The sequence below is a fragment of the Phyllostomus discolor genome, chromosome 13 (assembly GCF_004126475.2).
Source record: "Phyllostomus discolor isolate MPI-MPIP mPhyDis1 chromosome 13, mPhyDis1.pri.v3, whole genome shotgun sequence".
NCBI lineage: Eukaryota > Metazoa > Chordata > Mammalia > Chiroptera > Phyllostomidae > Phyllostomus > Phyllostomus discolor.
This window is the reverse complement of record NC_040915.2, coordinates 52355252-52376457: the sequence shown is the minus strand read 5'-3', so window position 1 is coordinate 52376457 and position 21206 is coordinate 52355252. Positions and strand designations below refer to the sequence as shown.

Here is a 21206-nt window from a genome sequence, read left to right as displayed (position 1 = left end):
GAACTGGTGGATTTTGGACGAAATCTAGATGAAAGAATGCAGATTACCATAAAACAGATGCAGGAAGACACGCGGAGGAGAGCCAATAGTGAAAGGAAGGAATATGAGTCTCAAAACAATACAGTGGACCAGAAGGAAGATAGAATCAACCAAGCAGGAAAGCATGATGAAATAAGAATTCAAAAAATTGAGGAAAAGATTAAGAGCATCCAAGACACCTTTAAACGTTCCAATATCCGAATTATAGGGGTACCAGAATCGGAAGGGGAAAAGCAACAGATTGAGCACGTATTTGAACAAATAATAAAGGAGAACTTCCCCAATCTGGCAAAGGGAACAGTCTTCCAAGAAATCCAAGAAGCTCAAAGAGCCCCAAAGAAGTTGGACCCAAGAAGAAACACACCAAGGCACATCATAATTACATTAGCCAAGGTAAAAACGAAGGAGAGAATCCTAGAAGCAGCAAGAGGTAAGGGGACAGTAACCTACAAAGGAGTTCCCATCAGACTGTCAGCTGATTTCTCCAAAGAGACCTTACAGGCAAGAAGGGGCTGGAAAGAAATATTCCAAGTCATGAAAGACAAGGACCTACATCCCAGATTGCTCTATCCAGCAAAGCTCTCATTTAGAATGGAAGGGCAGATAAAGTGCTTCTCAGATAAGGTCAAGTTAAAGGAGTTCATCATCACCAAGCCCTTATTTTATGAAATGCTAAAGGGACTTATCTAAGAAAAGAAGATAAAGAAAAGACATGTATAGTAAAAGGACAGCAAACTCACAAATATCAACAACCACACCTAAAGCAAAACCAAAAGAAACTAAGTAAACAATTAGAACAGGAACAGAACCACAGAAATGGAGGGCACATGGAGGGTTAGCAGCAGGGGGGTGGGAGGAGGAGAGAGGGGGAAAAGGTATAGAGAATAAGTAGCATAGAATGTAGGTTGAAAATAGATAGGGGGAGGGCAAGAATAGTACGGGAAATGTAGAAACTAAGGAACTCATAAGTATGACACATGGACATGAACTAAAGGGGGAAATGTGGGTGGGAGGGGGGTAGAGGGGGGAGGGGAGAGAAGGGGGGAAATGGGACAACTGTAATAGCATAATCAATAAAATATATTAAAAAAAAAGAAAAAAAAAATCCATGTATAAGTGGACCTATGCAGTTCAAACCCATGTTCAAGGTCAGCTGTATTTCAACCAGTTCCCTTAAACTGTGAGGCCTGTGGAGATGAAGTTTAACATTTAGACCAGACATGAACTAAAGAGAACACAGTGTTGTCATTGTTTAAACCAGAGGCACTGTATTTATTGCTTTTACTCAGGGAGGAAGCTGTATGATACTCTAGCTATAAAGCTTAACCCTCACCTTGGCCGGTGATGGTTGGAGTATCCAGCCATACACTGAAGGGTCAAGGGTCAGTTCTCAGGACACAGTTCTCAGGTTTGGTTCGAGGACCGGCACGTAGAGGAAGCAACCTGTCTGTGTTTCTCTCACATCGACGTTTCTCTCTCCCCACCACCCTTCCTCTCTCTCTAAAGTCAATTACTGTATCTGTTGGTGAGGATTAAAAACAAAAGACTCTAACCCTAAATCTGGGTTTTTTTTCTTCCGCTTCTGCAGAGAAGAGAAGCAGCACTGAACTGCGAAGCTGCCCCCGGCGGTGAGTCCTCTGCACGACCACCGATGATCGCTTGGCACTTCGGCGACACAGGCAGGCCCTCGGGTGCGCGCTCGGGGCGCCCGCTGCCGGGTGGGGAGAGGGAGCGACTCGGAAGGCCTGTTTATCTGCAGTCTTCTCACCCCGCTCCCGTGGTCAGGCGGACTCGGTTGATTTGTTTTGAGAACTGCAGGGGAGAGACGCATGTGTTGGCAGAGACTTCAGTCTAACAGATGTGAAGCAGTGCCGAAAGGGGGCCGCAGAGGCCCCTCCGCGTGCCGGCATGGTGCATGGGCAGGGCCTCCCGTGAGCCTTTCCATGTGGGTGAGGTCTCTGTGTGCGTGCTGCTTCGATGCTTCGAGTGAAGTAGCCCAGTAAAGAAATCCTTTTCTAGACGTTTGGACTTATGAATAGCATTTCAGCGCTTTTGCCAGCTGGACTGATTACATTTCTCTGGATAGAATGACAAAGCTAATGCGCATCTAGAGAGATCATCTCAGCACCAGACGCTCCCTGGACTGGCGCTGTGCGCTGCAGGCTGCTAGCCAAAGCCGTCCCGGTGGGAAAAGAGTGGCTGGTGATGGAGGTGAAAGTGCGTAATGGATAACGCAGAGCCTCTCTCCACGGGTACCAGTCAGCTGGTGGGAGCAGACCAGCCTGCTCTGAGTGCTTTATTGCCCCTTGAAGAGTGGGATCAGTAAGAACAACGGATAAGTTTCACATAAAACAAAACCTGTTCGATTTAGTGCAGCGGTGTCAAACTCATTTTCACCGGGGGCCACACCAGCCTCGAGGTTGCCTTCAAAGGGCCGAAATAATTCTAGGGCTGCCTACGTGGAACTGCTCCTTAGCTGTTACGGAGTTGAACGAAGGCATCGAGTCCTGCTTTGCTTGTTCGTTACAGTTAGAGGGCCCACACCCTGTGCGGGGCGCGGTGCTCTTTTTCTTAAGAAAATGGGATTGTTTAATACAAGAGAAGAGTCTCTGCTCTTAGTGAGTTGCGTGAAGAGAGCCGATGGGAAGCTGGGACTTGTGCCAGGAGAGCTATTAGCACTCTGGAAGGCGCTGGAGGGCCGGGGCAGCTCTCTGCTGCCGCCACCCGCGTCCCTGCCCACCCGCCGCTCTCGAGCCGCCTTCCGTGTGTGTTTTCCGTTCAGTGATCTGCACTGACCAGTCGCCATCTTCCTTGCAGGGTTTGTGCAGGTGTGCAAGCATGTTCACCGTTTCTCAGACCTCGCGAGCGTGGTTCATCGACAGAGCCCGCCAGGCTCGGGAGGAGAGGCTCGTGCAGAAGGAGCGGGAGCGCGCAGCCGTGGGGATCCAGGCCCACGTCCGGAGCTTCCTCTGTCGGAGCCGACTGCAGAGAGAAATCAGGTGGGTGCCGACGCCCGCAGCGCGTTTTCTCTTGCTCCCAATTTTACGGCAAGAAAAGATGGCGCCTTCTCTCACAGTGCTTCAAAAGCCTTCCAGCTGCTGTGAGCGCCTAATTAAAAATGTCTTTTTTGTTTACCCTTCCGTTCCTTAGGAGAGAGATCGATGAGTTTTTTAAAGCAGATGATTCTGGGTCCAGTAAAAGAAGTGCACTGTGTATTTTTAAGATCGCCAGGAAACTGCTGTTCTTGTTCAGAATTAAAGAGGATAATGAGGTAAAATAATAGCACATATACGTTGTACTTACCGTCTGCCAGGTGTTTTATAAATGTGAGGTCATTCGGTCCTTAAAGCAACCCCCTGAGCTGGCAGCTCTGGGGTACTCCCACATCCTGCCCCGTGGTCTCCTTAGGACCTGTGTTGCAGGGATTACACCCTGTGCCTCTGGGCCTCCTCACAATTCTCTCCCCACCAAGTATCACAGTACTCGGTGGACTCAGGTGCACACAGGAGCCAGGCGAGTTAGGTGAGGGAGTGCAAGAAGCCATTTATGAGACCACACACAGTACCAGCCGTCACAGCTGGAAGCGCTCAGTGACCGCAAGGACACCAGAGGGAGTGATGGCATCGGGGCACGCCCACCCGAAGGGGACGGCCTCCGCTCAGCTTCATCCAGTGGCGGACTCTGATTTTTTAAAGAGATGCTGGACTTCTTTATGCTCAGTTTTCTAATTTATAAAAATCGGTAGTTAATTTCAAATTTCTTTTAAATCCTGCAAACCAAAGAAAACATGTCGGTTATATGTTTGGGATTAGAATTAGCCCAGAAAATACGATTCCAGGAAACAGCTAAGTTGTCTGTAACAGTACTTACGGTACCATTGAGGCATGCCTCTGGGGGATCAGGGATGATGCCTTCATTATCGCCGAGTCTCCTGTTGTGCCAGACCCTCTGCTAGGCCCCCGGGCTCCAGAAGGCGACAAGGCGGGCAAGGTCTCTACTCTGGAGAGCTCAGAGCCCAGCAGGACAGGGAGGAGTTCGCTGGCCAGGAACACTCGGTCACGTAGACGAGGACAAACAGGCTCAGCGAGGTGGGCCCATTTACGGAGGAAGGAACTAGAGTTGACAGCAATGGGGCAGCCACCCAGGACCACACCGAGTTTAAGGGCGGACCCAGGACTGGTGTCGCCACAGTGTAGTCTGGCGTCCAGCTTCCCCTCTCCTTCCTTTTGCATTTGAAGATAAGAAGTGATGATACAGCAGTCTGAGGCAAAAGTATCCATGAATCTCACAAAATGGCAAGTGAGAGCCTGCTTCAGCAGGTCGCTGCTGGTCTGCAGGAGTCCAAGCTGAGTTTGCCGGATTAACTTCGTTCTCGAAGGGAGCCCCCATCTGGATTTTATATGAAATGTACCAGCTCCCAAAAGAAACACAGGGCCCGTCAACCCACAAGGCTGCCGGTTTGAAAGCCTTTCTTTAGCCTCTCTGACCCTCAGTTCCCGTGTCTGTGGGAAGGAACTTAAAATGATCATGGGTGTGAGTCTTTGGCATGACAGGCATGCCTCCGCCGGGTGTCCACCAGACATTTGCTGCTTCCCATTTTTCATTGCTTCCAGGAACTTAACGCCCCCATTCTGCCTCTTTGCAGAGATTTGAAAAGTTGTGCCGCTGCATCCTGAGCAGTATGGATGCTGAGAATGAACCCAAGGTGAGTGGGAGGTTGAGGGTTAAAGTCAGTCTCATTGTCTGCTTGTTTGCCCATCGATCCTCACCGCCTTACGCGGCACCGAACCGAGCTGATACTCGAGCCAGCACATACTCGCTTGACCCCTGTAACCGCCCGTGGCGTTTCTCTCTGCCCTCCTTGTAGGTGTGGTATGTGTCCCTGGCTCTCTCCAAGGATCTCACCCTCTTGTGGATCAAACAGATCAAGGACATCCTCTGGTATTGCTGTGAGTTTCTTAAGCAGCTCAAGGTAAAAGTGAAACACTGGAAATGTGTCCTTCCCGTCTGGGGCCTTTCATATATATTTTCAGAGCCCTCGTGCTTCCCTCATAGGTTACAGCTGTCAGATTTGTCAGTCAGGATCCAGTAAAGAGTTATCAGAGCCCCCGTTCTAGGAGAGAGTGAGTTAGGTTCCCTTGTCCATTTCAGCCCTCCTTTGATTTACGTATTTTGAACATCGACGTGTGCTTGCCGCAGTGTCGATGCCAGGGAGTCCCATCTTCCTCCCCATGGTTTTCCTGTAATGGATGCTTTATCGTTTATATTGCTACCCTAGTCAGGCTTCTTTTATCAGTGCAGGAATCCAACACGAGCACAGAAATAACATACACAAGCTAAGCAAGAAAGAACCTTTTGTCGGAGAGTGTGTTCTGTCACGTGGCAGCTGGGGATGATCAGAGCCGGGACTGCTGGGTTCTCCCCTCATTCTTCTCTCTCATCTCTGGAGCCTTTTGGAGTCACCTTGGCTGCTTCTGCTGTGATCCTGGCAGCTAGCAGTTCTGGCCTCATATTCTGTCTTGACCAAAGAGAAAAGGGTGACGTCCCCACCCGTTAAAAATCTGGGAGACCTCAGTGACCCAGTGGGGCCCTGGTCTCAACCCTTATCTGGTCACAGTAGTGAGCGGGTGGGGTACTACCACTGGCCCAGCCTGGTCTCGTGCCCACTTCTGTGTTGGGAGAAGGTGGACAGAGGTGTGAGGCGGTGCAAACAGCAGCCACGTCCACTTCGTGCATATGGAGGAGGGAGGAGTTTCGGGGACAGAGGCTTTGCAAGGGCTCAGGTAGCAGCTGTTTCCCAGAAGTCTCAGTTCTCCATTCTCAGAAGTACTTCAGATTCTGTAGTTAGTGACTAAGGGGTCAAAATCCCTGTCATTTAACTCCTAAGGTGGTCATTCCCCAAGAGAAAAAGAACACTTGCTTGTATCGCTGACTCACTTGTTCAGGCAGAGTGCACTTAGACAAGTTGTACAATGTTGCTTCACTGTCTGGGACCGGAGGGCGTGTGTCTTATCTCACTCACTCCCTTCTTTGTCTGCAGCCTGAAATCTTACAAGACTCCAGACTCGTCACACTGTACCTCACGATGCTTGTCACCTTCACAGACACTTCAACGTGGAAAATTTTCCGGGGAAAAGGTCTGTGGGACTTGCTTCAAAATCTTTCCTAAGGGCAGAGCTTGGGCACCTTTTCACCTTTAATTTTTTTTTAAGTTTTTTAATTTATTCATTTAGAGAGAGAGACATTGATTTGTTCCACTTACTCATGTATTCTTTGGTTGATTCCTATATGTGCCTTGACTGGAGATCGAACCCACAACCTTGGCAAATCAGGACGATGCTCTAACCAACTGAGCTACCCGGCCAGGGCCCTTTCCACCTTTTTAAGAAGCAGTTTTGCCATCTCAAGCCTCAGGGGAGGCCCGAGACCATACCGGCAAAGGTGCCCTTCACACTTCCCAGCAGGCGGCACTGTAGTGTCCAGAACGTGTTCAGTGTTGTGTGTTATAGTCTCCGGTTTTGGAATTTATGCTTAAAGCTATGGTTCCTCTGATCTTATTTTTTATTACCTCTGCAGCACCCAGTGACAATATTTGCTCACATTAAGCCTTGTCGTTTCATTGGGTGAATCATTCAGCAGCAAATAATCTTTGACCATAACATTTGCATTGTAAAGCTGCCTACTTCCCTGAATACTCAGGGAATATTACACTCAGCTTTATGCTTTTCATTCAGTCACTTCACCCGTCTGTGCAGCAAACAGCCTGCTCTGTGCCGCACACCGTGCAGACTACGACGCTGTGCAGACGCTGCTCTGTGGCCACTCCTGCCCACAGACCCGAGAGCCTCGTGGGGGAGACAGACATTGCAGACAGGTCACATGCGTGTCCTGTGCCCTGGTGCTGGGAAGGGAGAGTACAGGAGACGTGGGAGTTGCATGGGGTAGGGCCAGCCTGGCCTCGCTTTGTCAGCGGTCAGGCCTCCCTGGAGAAGTGCCATCTGAGCTGGGAGCAGGTGGGCGAGTTAGAGGTTGCAGGATAAAGAGGAGGGACAACTCGGAAAGCAGAGAAAGCCAGCATTCAAAGGCCCCGGGTCAGGGGGAGGGTTTATTTTAAGGCACTGTCCTGGACTCTGGGCAGGATTTAAAACATGGTGAGCCCTGGGCCCTGCCAGGGAGCTTCGATCTTGTTGGAGAGAGGAGGCAGCCGCAGAGAATACAGTGCCTGACCCTCGGAGGGAAGTAGAGAAGCTGCTGCAGGAGCTCAGCCGGGGGGCATCACTCCTGACTGGGGATGACGGCCCCCGTCACCTGAGGATGACACGTGACCCGGGCCTTCCAGGAGACAGAGGGTCCTGGATGTGCAGCGTCTCCGTGAACCCGGGTCCCAGGCCCAGGGGAGCAGGAGGGCAAGCCAGAAAGTGTCTCGTTTCCTGGGGCCCTGGGCGCGGGGTGTGGCTTTCTGTCCCACCTAAACTGTTCACGTATGGTCAGATGCATTTTTTGTGTCTCGGACTTCTTTCTTTGTTTAGGTGAGAGTCTTCGACCAGCCATGACCCACATCTGTGCAAATATAATGGGACATCTCAACCAGCGTGGGTTTTATTCCGTGCTGCAGGTCTGTGGCCCAGTCCCCTAGTACGTGACCTTACTCCCCAAACCTGAGCTTGGATTGTTGTGTTTGGTTTTGGCATATCCGGTGCCCTCCTCCCGGAAACACTTTACAGAAAGAGCTGAATGTTCAGTGTCCTCTCCTCCCTCCCCCGGCCTTGGGTCGCTTGGGTCACTTGCGGTTTGGGTGAAGGGAGACCGTGGCACTAGGATCCCTTTAATGTGCTGTGTCTTCGGCTGCAGGTGTAATCCAGTCACTTGAAATTGAAACTCGGGCAGGGGCAGGGGGAGGCCTCAGGGCTCGCTCCCTCTGGCTCCTTCTCGGTTGGCGTCTGGAATGAACTTGGTAGCTCTGTGTCCTCAAAAGCCTTCTGTCCATGCTGCACCTTCCGTGCCAGCCCGTGTAGCGGGGGTAGCGAAGAGTTGAAGTAACTCTTCGGAACTCTTCAGCGTGAGCAGTGGCGTGGGTCGGGCCCGTCCCTCTGCCTGGCACCGGGATGGGGTCCGTGCAGACGCAGCCTCGCTCTCTCCGCTCCGCAGCCCCGGGGGGCGGTGTGACGGCCAGAGCGCCCCCCAGCAAGGAGGCCTCTGCGTGACCCCGTAACTGGGGGCTGCTTGTCTTAAAATTCTAAGTCTGGTGTTTTTGTCAGCTGTTAATTTTTTAACTGTCTATTATTTTAAAAGTTAAACATACCATTTAGAGGTGAGGAGGGTGTAATGAACCTCTATACCCATCACTTTTCTCTCCTTTCATTTTTAAAAACATTCCAATTTAGTTTTTATCTGAGGTACTCATTTTACATTTTTGTCTCTTTTTTTTTTTTTATGACCAAAGGAATACAGAGTTGGCATCGTCCCCTGACCAGTTGAAATGTTCCTTTCAGATACTGTTAACCCGTGGCCTGGCGAGACCCCGGCCCTGTCTGTCCAAGAGCACTTTGACAGCAGCCTTTTCTCTCGCACTGCGGTGAGTGGGGGCAGCCGAGGGGCTGGCTGCCTCGCCCTCTCGCTTCCCCGTCTTCTGGTCACTCCTGTGGGGCCTAGGTTTGCCCGCTGCGTCGGCAGGAAGTGTTGGTCTGGGGGAGGGCCGGGGAGGCGAGTCACTGTGACAGTTCTTTTCTTATCTTCTGTCTGTAGCCCTGAATGTGTTGGTTCTCAGTCAGCCCCGGGTCAAGATAAAATTCCTTCTCCTTTTGAGCTTTTAGTTGATAAAGGAAACCTATGAGCTGGAGGACGGCCAGCAAAGGGTGGCTTAAGCGGATGGAACAGTGTTATAAACACGGGTTTAGAATGTTTGGAAGGCCAGCCCCGACCGGCGTGGCGCAGCTGGCTGGGTGTCGTCCCACAAAGGGGGGAGGTCTCCGGTTCAGTTCCCGGTCAGGGCACATGCATTCCAAAATCCCTCATTTCCCTCCCTCCCAGTCACTACCCCCTCACCTCTCCCCATGTAGTTTTTTATTTTGCCTTTTTTTTTTTTAAGTTTACTATGTACTTTGAGCATTTTTTCTTTTTTTTTTTAAAGACTTCGTATCTTTTTTTTTTTAAGATTTATTTATTTTTAAAGAGGGAAGAGGGGGAAGGGAGAGAGACAGAGACATCAATGTGCGGTTGCTGGGGGTCATGGCCTGCAACCCAGGCATGTGCCCTGACTGGGAATTGAACCTGTGACACTCTGGTTCGCAGCCCGCGCTCAATCCACTGAGCTATGCCAGCCAGGGCGAGCATTTTTTCATGTCAGTAACACTTCACAACTGATTTTTCATGGCTGCGCCATGTGGCTGTACTGTCCTCGGCTCAGCCGTTCCCTCAGTGGATCGCCCCATTTTCGGCCCTTGGTTTTTCTGGAAGTCCGGTGAAGCATTATTCCAGGGGCTTGGGGGCCTTGGTAGCGTTGCTGTTTTGTCCCAGGTTCACACGCAGACCCCTGAGTGCGGTGACCTATCTGTGTCTAGCCCTGTGGTTGCTGCACAGTTTTCAGACAACCTGCTTCGGCCGTTCCTCATCCACATCATGTCTGTGCCCGCTCTCGTGACGCATCTCGGCATAGTGACCCCGGAGGTGAGTGGGCTCTGAGTCCCCCCCAGTTCCACGCTTGCCTTTCTTCTTAGAAATTAGAGCGTAAAATGGTCTCTCTGCTAGTTCTCACCTCTTCCCCTGAGTTCTTCTGAGTCAGCAGCCACTCTGGGCACACTTTGGTTAATACCCCAGAGACACAGGTTCTCACCTCTGTTCCTTTTATTTTTGGTGATCGGTAGCATGTTTGGCTACTAGGGGGTGACCTGCAGGTGGTCAAGTTCATGCTCTGGTGGGAAATTCTTCCCGTCAGCTTTCGCTTTAACAGTCTGCACTTGTTTGCAGCGCCTTGCTGTTCTGGAATCCCATGACTTGCTTCGTAAATTCATCACATTCTTACGAGATAAAGATCGATGCCGTGATGTCTGTGAAAGTTTGGAAGGATGCCACACGCTGTGTCTGATGGGTGAGTATCTGTGGCTGGAGTGTGACTGCGCCCTGGACGTCGGGGAACGGTTAGCAGTGCTCGCAGTGAGAGCACGTAATCGGGGAGGCCGTCGAAGTGGACACGGGAAACTGGAAATCACGTAGGAAATCTGTCAGCTCGGCAAACTGGTTGGGTGGCTGTAAATGAATGTTCAGTTTCTGCCCTTACTTCCTGCCAGCCCAGGGGAAATTGAAAACGTGATGAGCTGCCTGGAAAATTCCCATCTTGGCGGGGGGGCAGCTGCGGGGGCTCAGAGTAGGACCTGCATCGCCTGCTTCACCGTGTTTTCACTGTAGATGGAAGGGTTTGTGGGTAGAAGCATTCAAACAGCAGACATGCATGATTCTCGTGGCCTGGTTTGTTTCACATGGAAAAGGGTTCTTGGGGCTAGGTTTTAAGGGAGTCCTCACACAAGGCATGTTAAATAACTTCAGTGCCCTTGGAATACCTGATTTCCAGGGATTTCAGATATTCTTCAGAAGATTATTTCTTATGTTAATCTCTGGTTTTAACATCTTTGCATAATATTAAAATGTCTCACTAGCTGACTACCACAAACCTCTGTGTGCCAGATGTCCTGTGGGTCATACAGCCTCACACCGGGAGTGGGGGTCGATAACTCCAGTCTTCCCGATGAGGAGACAGGGTTCGAGAGGCGGGTGAGGGTCGCACGGCCGTTCTGGGGCAGAGCCGGGACCGGAAGCCGGGTTGGCCCACTTCTGAGCCCTGCATCGCTCTGCAGCGCCAGCACTGACAGGTGCCCTCGGTGTGGAGTTGCTCTCTGTGCGCCGACGTGGCTGCCCGAGCGCCGGGCAGAGCGCCGGGCAGAGAGCGGGGCAGGGAGCTGGCGACGCACATCTGCCTGGGCCCAGCGCGCTCAGCTTCCTTCTCCTCTCTCCGCAGGCAACCTCCTGCACCTGGGCTCCCTCAGCCCCCGCGTGTTGGAGGAGGAGACGGACGGGTTTGTGGGCCTGCTCACCCAGATGCTGTGCTACTGCCAGAAGTACGTGTCGCAGAAGAAGTCCAACCTGACCCACTGGCACCCCGTCCTCGGCTGGTTCTCCCAATCCGTGGACTATGGGTGAGTCCCGGAGGCGAATCGCCATCTCTCCTGCGCCTCCTGCTGCCTCCTGCCTCCCTCCCATCAGCTCCCCCCTCTCCCTTTGCTTGGGCTCACGTCGTTCGCTTCTTAGCACAGAAGCAGTGTGTGTGTGTCCACTGTGTGAAGTGCAGGTAAGAACAAGAGGGAACTGAAACCATCTCATGGTGCTGCCACCCAGAGTCAGCCCATGTGCACGCCCTCTCAGCCTCGTCCCTCACAGCTGGTCCCAGAAGTGAGGTCACGCTGGTTTGTCTTCTGTCCAGTTCACGCAGTGTCTGTAAATGCCCTTTTCTTCTCCGGCACCACTATTTTGGTTGCCTGGCTGCTGTGTTTTGGAGATACTAAAATCAGACACATGATTCAAAGGGAATTGAGGCCCCTCCAGATCCTTTTCAAGAGGTGGAATGTAAATTTTAAAAGTTTTAATCGAGAACTTAAAAATGTTTTTTAAGAAGTACCACTGGGCTGGGAGAGAGAGACTAAGTAAGGTGCTGTCACACATTTCAAAGGCGTGCCCTGGACTGGGCTGCAGCGGGTCTCAGGTCTGAGGCGGCCGTGCTGCTCAGCCTCATTCCCGGGGCCCTGGCGGGTGCCCTTGAGGCAGAAAACTGAGGGCCAGGGAAGGGAATCCCTAGGTTTCCTCCCTTTTCCGTGTACCCGAGTGACACCCCATTGAAAAAATCAGATTGCCAGCTGGCGACCAGTGTGCTGCCCCACACTGAGGAGGGCGGAGGAGCGTGTGCTGGGCTTCGGGCTGTCGTGGGCGGAGTGTGGGGCGGAAAGCACAGTGGTGAACAGCTCGGTCTCTCGGGGGGGCCTTGGACAAGTCTCTTCACCTCCCTTTCTTCATCTGGAGCTCGGCGGGAGGGGTGTCTCCGAGGACTGACTGAGACGAGGCGCGTCAGCGTCCACTCCAGGCCCAGCTGGTGCCCAGTGGGTAGTGGCTGTTGCCGCGTGGCGCTGGGTCTCGAGCAGGGAGGCAGTGAAGGCGGGTTTCGGGGTGTGAGTCCGATGCTGGGCCTGCGGTGTGGAGTGGAGAAACCACGCCTGCCAGCAGCGAGACTCCTGGGAGGCCAGAGAGCTGGCGAGGGTTGTGGGCCGGGCCTCAGGGCTGGCTGTGAAGGGGAGGGCAGCACAGCAGGCGTGAGATGGCTCTTGTCACCTTAGTGGTAAACTGGACGGAACCGGGGTGAGGAGCGGTGAAGGGTGTCTGGGAGATGGCAGTGACGCGTGCAGCCTGGTGCCTGGGGAGGGCAGTGGTGCTGCTGGCGGCCCAGGAAGTCTGGGTGGAGCGACAGGGAAGGTAGAGAGGCCAGTGCCTTCCGCACCCAGGCCTCAGCGGGATTTGTGGAGCCCCCTTCTTCAATTAGTGTTATCTCCTTGACCCTGTGGAACGGCAGATCCTAGCTGCACCTCCGAGTAAGGCCCTCCCTGGCCCTTCGCCAGGCGGAACTGACACACCTGGTCTCCTTTTCTCTCCCAGCCTTAACGAGTCCATGCCCTTGATCACCAAACAGCTGCAGTTCCTGTGGGGGGTGCCCCTGATCCGCATCTTCTTCAGTGACATCCTGAGCAAGAAGCTGCTGGAGAACCCGGAGCCCGCAGCCCACGTGCCATCGGCATCCCCGCAGAACGTGCTTCCCGTGAAGAGTGAGTGGCTGAGCAGGCTGGCCGAGCCTCTGCCGGGCTGAGAAGGAACACCGTCTGGGTGTCCCAGGGTGCCTGTCCCCCTCTGCTGTGTGACGGTCTGCCTCTCCCACAGAGACTGTGAGACTGCTGGAGTCAGTTTTACATTTAGCAGAAAGGGGGGGGGGGAATCCTTAGCGATAGAATACGGGACCTGGGAAATAGATATAGTGAGCAAAATCAAGGTCGTGCCTAGAGAACGTCCACTGATACACGTTCCATGGGCGGCCGCAGTTTTCTCTGAGCTTCCAGCTGGCTCTGAATTTCCAGCAGGCAAGATGGGAAGGGGCTTGGGACCCTTTCTTCCCACAAATAGGAAGACCTGTTTCTTAGGAGAGGTAGAGCTTTTCTGCGTGGCTAATTGTAAAAGAAACCTCCTGGCTAGGGCTCCTGGTAAAGGGGACTCGGTCACCGGCGCAGCGGTGTCCCATTGCAGGGGCAGTGACGGGTTCTGCGGAGAGGTGTCTCACTGCCCGCGCCGAGAAAGGTGGAGGAAATGCCACCAGCACATAATCAGTGGAATTACCTGCCCGCAGCAGATGTGCAGGGTCAGGGGGGGCTCTTCCTCTGCCCCCGAGTGTGGCAGAGTCCTGTCCTGTGGCTGTCAGTGCGCATGGGCTCAGTGACTGTCCCCTCAGCAGGACACAGATGGGGAGGCTTAAAGCAAAAGTAGAGTATGACCCAGGTGAATGTCAGTACTTGGGGCTTACACCCCTTCTTCCACCTAAAAGCACAGAAAGTTGGGGATCAACCAGGTCCCCCATCTTTTTCCCCTTCCCCCAATATAGTCCTTGGAATTTTTACCTCTGTGGGTTCTGAAGTTACATGGTACATGAAAGGATCCCATGTAAGAATGATATTGTCTGGCTTCTGAGAAATTTTCTGATTCTGAAGACGTCTTGGGTTTTACCTGAAATCCTGTTGTTAACGCGTTTCTGCTTTATTCCAAAGAGACGAGTTGAATCAAGCAGCGGCCGCACTGTCAGGCCGTGGCTGTAAATTAGGAACTGGGTTGAAATGCGCTCGCAGTTATCCCCAGGGTGGGACTCGGCAGATGGCTGCGCCGCTGCTCACACGCCCCCTCCGTCCCCCGCCAGATCTCCTGAAGCGCGCCTTCCAGAAGTCCGCGTCAGTGAGGAACATCCTGAAGCCCGTGGGGGGCAGGCGCGTGGACTCCGCGGAGGTGCAGAAGGTCTGCAACATCTGCGTCCTCTACCAGACCTCGCTGACCACGCTGACCCAGATCCGGCTGCAGATTCTCACAGGTTCGGAGCCCGGGGCGCCCGCGGTCTCTCACGTTTGGCTGGCAGTTTTGCTCGGAACGAGTTGATTTTCCTCTGGCTTCTTGGAAGAGAGGGAGGGTGTTTTTGAGCCATTTTAGAGGCCGATTAGTTAAATAGCCGAAACTGACCTCCATCCTAGCGCTTCCAGTTTGTCCCTGTGACCTGGTCCCTTATTTTAATTATGAAGTACAACTCACTTTCTAAAAGTTACTACTTTTTGTGAATGGAAAACTAGGAAAGACAAGGAAGCAGGGGAAAGAAAACTTAAGCCACTCTGAACCCCACAATCTAGACGTAACTCCCCGTGCCTGAGTGTGTTACTTGTATATATATTTAGATTGAAATACAGTTTTATCCTTCCCTTTCCATTAGTCGCCTTATAAGCGTTTGATCATGTCAGAAATTCTCCGGAAACCCCATTTATGGAGACTGTGTAGCGTCCTTGTGTGGATGTGCCTAACATTTTCCTCCCCGGGTGAGCGAGGAGGAGAGTCCCCCCGTGAGCAGAGTTGGTCTGTGGGGGATGGTTTTGCTGCCCGTCTGCAGCTTTATAAGGTGACCGCAGCTTGCAGCATCCCCCATTGTCCCAGTTAAAGAATCCAAAAAGAAGTTTTATGGCCAACTTGACAGTGCATACTTACAGGAATGAAGATACACTAGTTTAAAAGTGTCTGTATAATACCCAGTCTATTAGTGCTGTGCACGTTAGATTATGGAAAATACACTAATTTAAAAAATACTGCTGTTTCTCTACTCATAATTTGCAAAGCACCTTTGTGCTCCTCACAAATGTGTGACGATCCTGCAGCCCCATGCCGCCCCTCTGCATGGCTGTCCAGAGCACGGTGTCTGTTTCTGTCTTGGTGGCTCAGGACTCGGCCCCTGTTGAACCAGGCCCAGTGCTGTCAGCGAGTGTCCTCGTCCCAGCGGATGGCCCGAGCGAGCACACTGTGTGGGGGCGGTCACCTTCCCTGTGTGTCCTGTGGGCATGTGTTTATGACCGTCACAATGTAACTACCTGTTCTGTTTCTTTTTTTTCCTCTTGTCTGTTTCTTTTTTAGTCTGGTTTTAAATTGTGAGATTGCTGCCTTTTATAACCACACCCCTGCCCCTGGAAAGCTGGGGTCAGACCGCAGGGATGATACCTCCTTTACAGTCGTCCTTGTGTTCACCCTCTAAACACCTGTCAGTAGCGCTGATGGTCACCCTGCCCCGTCCCGGGCTTCTGGCTGCCCAGATAGTTCTGTTTGAGATGGAGTAATGCCGTAAAGCGAGAGGCATGGTAAGGACTCAGGTGTAAGGGTGCTCCTCCTCCTCTGAGGAGTAAGGTGAGGAACACGCCATTATCGCATGTTCAGCGACACGTGGCACTTCGGAGCCAGGCTCTCCAAGTCAGCAGCGTAGTCAGTAGACATAGACCAGACAGCGACGTGGCCTGTGTGTCTGAGGCCTTGTAGCCACTGGGAAGCCGACTCGCCCCGCCCCGCCCTCACCCAAGGTGGGACCCCTGTGTAGCTCCCAAGGGCGTCTCTGCCGAGAGCAGTCGTCGCCCTCCCACGTTCACCACAGGGCAGTGGAAGCAGACGGGAGGAAAGCTGTGCTGGATGTGGGGGAGCCCGCGAGGCAGTTTAAACAAGACTTGATACGGTGCTGCCCGAGGGCCAGGGCCAGCCCACCACCTGCTCTCGTAAATACAGTTTTGTTTGAACAAAGCCACGCTCACGTTGTCTGTAGCTGCTTTTGTGCTACAGTGGTTGCACTGAGTGGTTGTGACAGAGATTGACCCACAAAGCCTGAAAATACTGACTCTCTGGCCCTTTTTTTCTGGCCCAGAAAAGTGCCGATCTCTGATTTAAAACATAAACACTGAGTCAGCCAGACCTGGGTTCTATCACTGATTCTGACATTTATTGGCTGTGTGATTTTGAGCCAGTTAACCTCTCTGGTCTTCAGTGTCCTCCCTCTAAAAGTGGAGGTGACATCGGGTTTCACATTGGGAAGGAGATGCACGTGCATGTCAGCTATTGGCTTGGCCAGCTATTCGTGTAGTTTTTTTCTGTAAAATAAAAGACCTGTTTCATTTTCACCGATAACTTGATTGACGTGGATATTTTGAGTATGTTGGCTCTCTCCCATGGGGTAGAACACTGATTGTTCTCAATTAATGTCTCGATTTGATCGCTGTCACCTTCAACTTGTCCACCCGACCGTGGAGCATCGTCCAGCGAGAAACCTCCAGCACGAAACTTCGCAAACCATTTCTGACACGCACCATTAGTCACAGCACCTTCTCTATGCACTGCACAAATCTTTTTGTGCGTTTCAGCTGCATTTTTTTTCTTTCTGGAAATTATAAAGCATGATATGCTAAACATGTCGCTTATACTCTTCCATCTGCAATATTGAAATGGCTACACAAAAATTCACCAATTTTGATAAGTTTTTTCTAATGCACGCTAATGTGACAGCTGTCACAGTACAGTCTAACAAATTGTTTCGAACGACAGTAAAGACAGCTGAGCGCTGCTAGAGCCGTCCTGTGGAACAGACCAAGCGAACTTGTCAGCCAGCCTGGTACTTGGAGTGGTATCTGACATATAGGAAGCACCCATCAAACACTAGCTGTTGGTATTCTCATGGTGATAATGATTTCCTTAGAAATTGCACCTGCTTTCTGTCGTGCACAGTAAGGTTCGCTGCCAGGTGTCTTTTGTCTCCCTGACGGACAGGGAGATGATGGACCAGACGGAGCCCCCGTCTGCAGCTTGGGTTTCTCCGGCCTCTTCCAGGTCTCACCTACCTCGATGACCTGCTGCCCAAGCTGTGGGCGTTCATCTGCGAGCTGGGGCCCCACGGAGGGTTAAAGCTCTTCCTGGAATGCCTCAGCAACGACACCGAAGAGTCGAAGCAGCTCTTGGCCATGCTGATGCTGTTCTGTGACTGCTCCCGGCACCTTGTCACGTAGGTAGACCTCATGGTCCTGAATTCCCTTCCTAGACTGTGGGGAAGCCACAGCGCGATGTCAGGGAGGAAGCAGCTGCCGATGCGGTAACTGCCAGCTTTCGGGCGGCAGCGCCCACTGCTTGCTTTTGTAAGGAACGTTTTAGAAGAAGTAGATGAGGAAACATTGACCAAGTGGGGGACGCGTAATAGGGGCTCAGCTGTTGTTGCCATCCTTTCAGGGGAGCCGGGTCTGTACCACCGAAGGTGGGCTTTGGGGTTTCCTGGGTCTGCATCCAGGTTACTTCAGCCATTTACTCCCTGTGCCAGGTGGTTTGCTAGAACATTTCTGAGCCAGGGAGCCCAGGTGCAAGACCAAGATACCCTGGGCAGTGGGGCAGGAGGCCACGCCTCTCTGGGCCTCGGCTCCCACATCAGTGGAGTGGAGACAGCATCGCCAGTGTGGCAGGGAGCAAGTGAGGAAAGGACTGTCAGGTCCTTGTACAGCGGCTGACGGTGAGGGATTAACAAGTGTTGGTCCCGTTCAGTTCCTTTGTTCCTTAGGCTTATGTGTCTACTTCTGTGCTTGGTGTTCTCTTAATTCCCCCTCTCCCCAAGAGGTTGGGGAAGAGTCGTAAGATAGAACAGACCTCAGGCAGTTATGTTCAGGCCAGAAGACGCTGGCCGGAGGGCATCAGGGCCTCGTAGCTGGCAGGTTGGGCAGGAACCACAGAGGGCACAGGGTCCGGCGAGCGCAGAGGCAGGAGTGGCAGGGGCAGGGCGGTGCTCCGCGGCTGCTGGCACAGGTGCCCTGAGTCGCTGGGTCCGGGGTGACCCAAGGGTGAGGCAGACCCTAAGGTGGATGGAGCCGCATTGGGTCTTTTCAGATGGAGATGTATCTTAAAGAGTTCATTTATTCCTCCGTTCTTCCAGACATTGTTGTGTTCGTCTTGTTCATGAGTGCCCCTCAGGTACCTACTGAGTGCCTCTGGCGCCTGCTGTGGACGCAGAGCGAGTCCCAGCTTTCCTCGGAGGCACTGGCTCTCAGTCAGACTCCTTGATACTCGGGCAGGACTTCAGGCACGAGTTAAGGAAGTGTCACAGTCAGACCCTTCTGAGGAAGGAAACAGATAGAGTGGCGCTTACTGATTGCCATAGCTGTGCTCGGAACTCTTCGCTCTGGGCAGTTCACGTCAATTGAAAGCAGAGAGAATGTAGTGCAGTGAGTCCTGTGTGTCCGTCACCAGCCACAGCAGCGACCCACGGCCAGTCCTGCTCCCTCTGCCCTCCCTCTGCCCCGCCGCCTGCCCCCACGCTCTCTCTCCTCTCCCTTGTCTTCCTTCGGGAGCCCAGCCTGGACTCTTGCCACCTTACCTGTGAACTCCACAGTAAGTGTCTCTGAAGGACAGAGCCTGTTTCTTAACCTTGCTCTGTCTTTCCAGACGCATAGACCTCATTCTGTCCTTCTTCTCAGTGGGCAGTGTGAATAACTTCCTGTTTGATGCAGGATCCTTGATGACATTGAAGTTTATGAAGAACAGATCTCATTCAAACTGGAAGAGCTGGTCACCATCTCCTCCTTCCTGAACTCCTTCGTGTTCAAGATGATCTGGGATGGCATCATAGGTAAGGCAGAGGTGGCGGCCGCCGGCCGGCCGATGCCGCAGGCGGGGAGGCCAGAGTCGGTGGCCACAGCTGACTCGCCACCTCATTGTCTTCTGGCATTGACTGAAAGTGCACGTTTCTTCGTCTAGTTACAAGTTTTATTTCTTCCTGTTCCGTCTGTGACTTCTTGAGATAGTGCTGTGGTTAAAGAAGCTTTGTTCCCCCACGTGTTTCTCAAGATTTGCTTGTGTGTGTCAAGAATTATTAATGAGGACTGACTTTGCCCCAAGTCTCCTTTTGATTCTTTGAGTCGATTTTATCTCTGAGAAGACAGAATGTGGGCCAGGCCACAACTCAGGGGAGCCCCCCCCCTCTTGTGTGTCCCCAGTGGCCTGTCACAGAGCTGCTCAGGTTAGCGGGGTCCTGGGGTGACCCGCCAGCGGGAGGCAGCAGGAGCCACTGCGTGTGGGACGAGCGCGTGCCCTGTAGACACTTGAGCACACGCAGGGTGCCCTTCAGTCCCGTCGGCTCCACGCGGGAGGCAGAGCGAGGAGAGGAGGACCTTCGTGGGACTGGGTGGCAGGAGCTGTCCTGCCGCTCCTCTCCAGTTGTGGTCAGCTCCGGGAGTGTGACTGTCTGTCTTGTGTGCCCCCAGAGAACGCCAAGGGCGAGACCTTGGAGCTGTTCCAGTCCGTCCACGGGTGGCTGATGGTGCTGTACGAGCGGGACTGTCGGCGGCGCTTCGCCTCCGAGGACCACTGGCTGCGCAAGTGAGCGCGGGGGTGGGGAAGCGGGTTCACGGGCCCAGAGTCTCCTCCGTCAGGCTGCCCTCGCGCAGCAGAGCTGCCCGTGTGCTCTGTGCTCGTGTCCCAGGGTGGAGGGGAACTGGTCGCTCTCCTTTATCTTGTATCTGCGCGAGGAGAGCTGGTGTTTCGGTGAAGCACCTGTCAGGACGGATCGATCACCTAGCCGTCGTCGCTTCTGTTAAAGTATGTGTACACCGAAGAGAGTAGAGCTCGTTAGAGCAGCAGAGCGAGGCCACATTGATTGGGTTGGCCAAAAAGTCCATGTGTTTTTTTCCTTAAAAGACACATTTTTTTCATTTTTACCAGTAACTTGATTGATTTGGATACTTCAAGTATGTCGGCTATCTCCGACTATTGGCTTCCAGTGGGCGGAGGCCAGGGGTGCTGCTAAACATCTTCCAATGCATAAGACAGCCCACAGCAAAGAGTTATTTGGCCAAACTGTCAGTAATACCAAGAAACTTCGCAAATCACTTTTGACCCACAACCTTCTCCACACACTGCGTTAATCTTTCTGTGTGTTTCAGTTGTGTTTTTACCTTTCTTGAAATAGTAAAGCATAATGTGCTAAAATGTTACGTATTTTCTTCCATCTTCAATATTAAAAGGGCTGCACTAAAATTTTGATTTTTTTTGTAAATGCACGCTGATATGACAGCTGACACAATACAGTCTAACAGAATTGTTTCAAGTGAAGTTAAAGACAACTAAGTACTATTAGAGCCATTGTAGGGAAAATCTAAAAGAACTTTTTTGGCCAACCCAGTAACAAATGTTTCTTATCTACACCGGGAAGAAGAAAAGTTTTCAGCTGAACTGAGCAACAGGTAATGTTAGTTAGGTGGCAGCTTTTCACAACAAGAGTCAGTGGGGTAAAAAGTACAGCCAGGTCTTTGCAGGGACAGGGTCAGGGAACCCTCGTGCAGCAGCTAAACACGAGATCAGGTCCATGTTTTTTCATCACTGACGTGTCAGCCCTTATGGAACTCTTGAGGTCAGGGCACTGGAGCAGGGCTGGCAAGGTTTTTCTGCAAAGGGCAGGCGGTAAATGTCTTAGGCTTTGCAGACTAGACTGTCTCTTGCAGCTGCTCAGCGCTGCCGTTGCAGCGTGGAAACAGCCAAAGACAGTAATGGATCGGTGTGGTTGTGTTCCCTTGAACCTTCATTTACAAAAACGGGCAGCAGGCTTGGCCCAGAGGGCGTAGTTTGCCAAGAATGGGGTTTTTTGTTTTATTTATTCCAAACCCGTGTCTTTTAAAGGGATCTCAAACCTAGTGTGCTCTTCCAAGAACTGGACAAGGACCGAAAACGGGCACAGCTGGTCCTGCAGTACATCCCTCACGTCATTCCACACAAAAACGTGAGTCGCTCTCAGAGCTGGGCTCCTTGTGTGTCTTTCTGTTCCCCCACGTGGTTCCGGGGTTCCCATCTCTGCCACAGAGACTGGAAGTAAACAAGTGAGATCAGTCACTGAGCCAGCACCGGTCGCGACTGGGTCTTACTCCGCGTCACATACAAAACTGTGGGGCACAGAGGGCGAAGGCGATGTGAACTGGCAGCTCTGGCAGAGTGGGGTGTGTGTCGCAGGGGTGGATGCTGTGGGAGCCCAGCAGGGGTTCGGGGGCATGGGCAGCGGT

General features: G+C 52.4%; 1 protein-coding gene across 3 annotated transcripts in view; it reads left to right on the top strand.

Annotated features, from left to right (window-relative positions):
- UBE3B (ubiquitin protein ligase E3B) overlaps positions 1-21206 on the top strand; it is a 43747-nt gene that overhangs the window by 4156 nt on the left and 18385 nt on the right. For 2 of the 3 annotated variants that reach the window (XM_028527394.2, XM_028527396.2), the window contains exons 2-18: positions 1628-1730; positions 2857-3038; positions 3190-3310; positions 4685-4744; positions 4907-5011; positions 6080-6176; positions 7569-7654; positions 8532-8614; positions 9600-9705; positions 10006-10126; positions 11051-11228; positions 12733-12899; positions 14033-14200; positions 17008-17179; positions 18666-18784; positions 19419-19533; positions 20830-20929. In XM_028527394.2, coding sequence (XP_028383195.1) covers positions 2878-3038; positions 3190-3310; positions 4685-4744; positions 4907-5011; positions 6080-6176; positions 7569-7654; positions 8532-8614; positions 9600-9705; positions 10006-10126; positions 11051-11228; positions 12733-12899; positions 14033-14200; positions 17008-17179; positions 18666-18784; positions 19419-19533; positions 20830-20929 — 1959 coding nt within the window. In that variant the 5' untranslated portion in view covers positions 1628-1730; positions 2857-2877. Of the gene's footprint in view, positions 1-1627; positions 1731-2086; positions 2251-2856; positions 3039-3189; positions 3311-4684; positions 4745-4906; positions 5012-6079; positions 6177-7568; positions 7655-8531; positions 8615-9599; positions 9706-10005; positions 10127-11050; positions 11229-12732; positions 12900-14032; positions 14201-17007; positions 17180-18665; positions 18785-19418; positions 19534-20829; positions 20930-21206 lie in introns of those variants that run through there. The other variant, XM_036014852.1, reaches the window with a different exon arrangement.